Here is a 5,189-nt window from a genome sequence, read left to right on the forward strand (position 1 = left end):
TAGGTCATAATATCAACTACTTGCTCACTAGTTCCGAAGTACTCCATGCTAATTGATCCATCAGATATAAGCTTTTTTAGAAAGTGAAACCTTAAATCAATGTGTTTACTTCTGCCATAAAAGGCTGGATTTTATTTGCAAGCTTAATGATAGAGGAGTTATCACAAAGAATTTTGACTGACTTTCTTTAGGTACCTTTAATTTGCTTCCAAATTTGCTGCATCCATACACTTTGACAAGCACATGAGGCAACAACTACATACTTTGCTTCTGTAATTGGTATAGTAATAACGGGTTACTTCTTTGGTGACCATGCTACTGCTCATCCACTTAGCATAAAGGCATAACCTGAAGTACTCTTCTGATCACTCAAATCTCTAGCATAATCATTGTCTATGTACGCTATCAGTTCATATGTGCAATTCCTCTTGTAAAGAATGTCAAAATCTGTGGTAGCTTGAACATATCTCAGAATTCTTTTAGCTGCCAGCATATGTGCTTTCATTGGATTTGACATGAATCTACTGATTAGACATACACTGTATATCAGTTCAGGTATTGTGACTGTCATGTACATCAAACTTTTCACGATTTGCTTGAATAAGGTTCCATCGACTTGTGCTCGTTCTTCCTCCTTTGACAATTTGCTTCCAGGAGCTATTAGATTCCTGATTCCATTGCAAGCCCCTATTCTGAATTTTTCAAAAACTTCATTGGCATATTTCTTTTGGTTGATGAAGATCCCATTAGTGCCTTGATATACTTCTATGTCCAAAAAGTACTTCATCTCACCCAGATCAATCATTTCAAACTTATTTTCATTGATTTTTTGAAACCTTGCATCATTAACAAATCATTACTTGTCAAAATGAGATCATTAACGTAGAGACTTACAATCAGAATCTTGTTATCCTTACACTTCTTGACAAACAAAGTATGATCACAACAGCTCTTTTTGAAACCTTTTTTAATAAAGTATCCTTCAATTCTGTTAAACCATGCTTTCGGAGCTTATTTTAAGCCGTAGAGATACTTCTTCAATTTGTACACTTTGTCCTCTTTTCCCTTCACTTCATAACCTTGTGGTTGAGCGACGTATACATCTTCGCTGAGTTCACCATCTAGAAAGGCACTTTTAACGTCGAGCTAAAAGACTTTTGAGTCATTTCTTGCTGCAAGAGCTAATACCATTCGAATAGTATCCCATCTTGCTATAGGAGCGAACACCTCATTATAGTTTATCCCCTTTTCTTGAGCATATCCCTTGGCCACCAGTCTTGCCTTGCACTTACAATTTCTCTATTTTTATTTAATTTTTTCCGATAGACCCACTTGACTCCAATCATTTTCACATCGGAGGGAGCTTTTACCAGTTTCTATGTATGATTCTTCTTTATTGCTTCAATTTCAAGATTCATTGTCTTCCTCCAATCTTTTAATTTTACTTCTTGTTCATAAGATAAATAATCATCAATAGGTAAAAATAACACAAAGTTTTGTACCTCATCTTCTGAAAGACCTTCTTCACTCGTGTAATCATCTAGATATGCTGGAGCCCTTCTTTCTCAAGTTTAAGGAGCTACTGCTTCATCATTGGAGAGATTTGCTACATCAGTTGAGGTGGAGTTCTCATCAGTTGAATTTTTTTCATTTAAATCTGATTCATCTTCATCATTTTGATTGTATTCTTCTTCATAGGCTTCTCCTCAATCTGATACATCATTTATGGTTTCTTCTTTTATACTGCTTCAATTTTTGCTTTCATGTTCTTCAAAAACCACGTCTCTGCTGATGGTGATTTTTTTGTCAGTGGATCAATAATTTTGTAACCTTTGGATTCGTCGCTGTAACCGATCAGAACTTGGTTTTGGCTTCTTGCATCTAGTTATTGTCTTTTTGCCTCGGATACATGAACATTTCCAATGCATCCAAACACCCGAAAGTATTCAATATTGGGTTTGAGGTTACTCCAATATTCTTTAGGAGTTTTATTCTTCAAGCAGGCAGTAGGACTTTTGTTTAACACATGGCACGTCCATTTTACAACATTTAGCCAGAATATTTTGGGCATCTTTTTTTCTTCAAGCATGAATCTCACCATGTTGAGAATGGTATGGTTTTTACACTCAGCAACTCTATTTTGCTGAGGCATATAAGCTGTTGTGAGTTGCCTTTTGATGCCTTGTACCTTGCAAAAATTTGAGAACTCCTCAGAGTTAAATTCTTCTCCTCTGTCTGTTCTTAAATCGTACAATGATAAACTAGACTCTTTCTCCACCATTATTTTGAAATTTTTGAAAGTTATAAATGCCTCACTCTTCTCATTCAGAAAATAAACCCACAACTTTCGACTAAAATCATATACGAAAGTTAACAGATACCTCTTTTTGCTATATGATGCAGGTGAAATGGGGCCACAAATATCAAAGTGGATGAGCTGCAGTTGCTTTGCTGCTCTCTATTTACTCTTCTTTGGAATAGCTTCTTTATGTTGTTTCATTTTCATGCAGCCAGTGTATCTATTTGTTGGTGTTCTGATTTTTGGAATCCCTTGAACCATCTTCTTAGTATGCAATAATACCAAATGTTTGTAACTCAAATGTCCATATTGTTTGTGCTGAATATTGCTGGAATCCTCATTGTATATGTTAAAATAGGAGGTTGATGTCATGAGAATATTTGTGGTGGCCACAAACATCCTATTGGCAGTCATTATACTTTCCATTATAAGCCCACGAGTTGGATGGTATAGCTTGCAAGGTCCATGTTTGATTAGAATAGTGATGCCTCGATCTTGTGATTGGCCTATACTGAGTAAATTATTGCTTAAATCAGGTATAAAATACACATCCCTTATTATTTAGACTTTTCTTCCAAATTTCAGCTTGATGTCTCATTTCTCTTTCACCATAAGTTTAGAGTCGTTCCCAAGTTTTACCGAATGCTTGAATCCTTCATCAAGTCTTATGAACCATTCTTTATTTCCAGACATGTGATTTGAACACCCGAAATCGAGAAACCGTATTCCTTCCCTTTTGTTTTGCTTTAGATCTACTTATGCCATCAGTAGCATCTCAGCTTCATAATCAATTTCTACATAATGAGCTTTCTTTTCCTAATTGGGACATTCATACTGATAATGCCCTAAATTGTGACACTTTTAGCATTCTACAGTTGCTTTATCTATATTCTGCCTGCCACAACCTCGAGTCCAGCCTCTACCTCTTGCACCTCGATCTTAATTTGTGACCTTCAAGACCTGCTCTTCCTCAACTAGGCTTGCCATTCTTTGTTCATGAATCAATAGACTGCTCTAAAGTTCATCTACTGTTAGGGCCTCAACAGTGTTTGATTCCTCAATTGAGCATACAACATAATTAAATTTAGGAACTAAGGATCGCAGAATCTTCCCTGTAATATCAGCTTCTTTGACATTCTCTCCACATGCTTTCATATTCTTGGCAATTGAGAGAGTTCTTCCAAAATAAACATTGACAGTTTCTCCTTCCTTCATTCTCAATATTTCAAACTCAGTTTTTAGACCTTGAAGTTGTGCTCTCTTGACCCTTATTGATCTATTGAATTTATGCTTCATTGAATCTCATATTTTTTTTAGATGTTTCATCATTGAGAATGGTCTCCATGATTTCTCTACTTATTGCTTGGTAGAGATAATACTTCACTTTCTTGTTTTTCAATTGTTGTTCTTCAAACAGCTTTACCTCTTCTTCAGATGGTTCTCTCCCTGCTGGAATTTCATCTATTCCATCTTCTATTAGGCTCCAAAATTCCTTTGCTCGAAGGAAATTCTCCATCAACTTTGCCCGGTGTTTATAGCATCCATCAAACTTGGGAACAGTAGGTTGCACAAACGCACCACTGTTGGAACTGCTTTCCATCATTCTTCACACTCTTCTCTCGTGTTCCTCTCAAAAGAAAACTCTATTCTTTTCTTCAATCAGGCCTCTTGGACCTGGCTCTTGAAACCAAATGTAAAATAAAATGATGAACTTAATAAAGAAATGCAACACAATGCAATCTGTAGTTCTCATAACTTTGAAAGTAAACAACAGTGGCTTTAAATAGCTTTACAAAAACAGAAAAGCTAAAAAAAAAAGCTAACATCTCCCATTAACTCAGGAAACTAAAAAAAAAAATCAAAAACAATAAAAAACTAAGATATGCTCCTAATAATTAAGAACTTATTCAACAAACATTAGACCTAACAATTAGGAGTCAGTTTGTTTGGAAGTTGTTTTTATTTTCCATTGAGCAGTTTTGATGTAAGAGGAAGACTTAAATTACTTTGTAAATAATCTCTCAGTTCTTTTCTTCGAGACAAATTATTTTTGCTGCAAGAAATGTTCTAAAAAGTGTTAAAGGGGAGATTGGTTAGATATTTAGTTGTGGAACATGTCTGGAGCAACTTATGCCAACATAGGCAATCGTAACAGGACCCCAACTTTTTAGTTGGCAGTTTTTAATGATTTTATTTTATTTTCAGAGTCCTGATTGTAAACATGATAAATTTGTCTCATCTTGATTGAAGATAGGAGGGAGGTTGATTAAAAAAGTCTTGTGAATGAAGAAGCTTGTGTCGATTGAGACAAAGATTTGAAATAAAGCTCAAAGAATAAATTAACAATGAAGATCTTGTCACGAAAGGCTTAGAAGATCAAATCTACCATGGAACAAGCTTGGTTCTTTAAATACCTTCATCTGTCGACTTCATTATAGAACAAAAATAGAGAGAAACTCATTTGTTTATTCCAGGCACTATTTTTTAATATATCATTCTTGAGTGACTAAGATAAACTTATGGTTGTTTGGAGAGTAGGTTCAGTGAATTCACTTTGTATACAAATAGGGGCAAATACAAGGAGGACAGGCAGAGGTCCTAATCTCCCAATCAAATTGAAAAATTGTCATTTTAGCCCGAACAAGTGATCAAAATTTAAATTAAGACAAAAGAAAAATTATATTTTAACTCTCAAAAAATAAAATATATTTTATTTAATCCCTTCAAAAAAATAATTAATTAATGATGAAATTTATATTTTACATCTCATGAATTTATAATTCTTAAATTTCTTTCTAAATTCACCCTATATTTTACAACCAAAGAGTGTTGGGTGATATACCAAATAATGTTACCAATTGACTTGCAAAGTTCTCTTCATATTATTTCA

At 34.5% G+C, this 5,189-nt stretch overlaps 1 protein-coding gene and 1 long non-coding RNA gene across 2 annotated transcripts; one reads left to right on the plus strand and one right to left on the minus strand.

The window, feature by feature from the left end:
• Positions 1-322: 322 nt before the first annotated feature.
• Positions 323-805, minus strand: LOC107952297 (secreted RxLR effector protein 161-like). Its single transcript, XM_016887563.1, has one exon. The coding sequence runs from the start codon at positions 803-805 to the stop codon at positions 323-325; it is 483 nt and encodes a 160-aa protein (XP_016743052.1).
• A 359-nt stretch (positions 806-1,164) lies between these two features.
• On the plus strand, positions 1,165-2,633 carry LOC121215983 (uncharacterized). The gene is made up of 3 exons (XR_005911951.1): positions 1,165-1,380; positions 1,545-1,620; positions 2,404-2,633. It is a non-coding gene; the product is annotated as an uncharacterized lncRNA (long non-coding RNA).
• Positions 2,634-5,189: the final 2,556 nt, after the last annotated feature.

This window comes from Gossypium hirsutum, chromosome A02 (assembly GCF_007990345.1).
Source record: "Gossypium hirsutum isolate 1008001.06 chromosome A02, Gossypium_hirsutum_v2.1, whole genome shotgun sequence".
Lineage (NCBI taxonomy): Eukaryota > Viridiplantae > Streptophyta > Magnoliopsida > Malvales > Malvaceae > Gossypium > Gossypium hirsutum.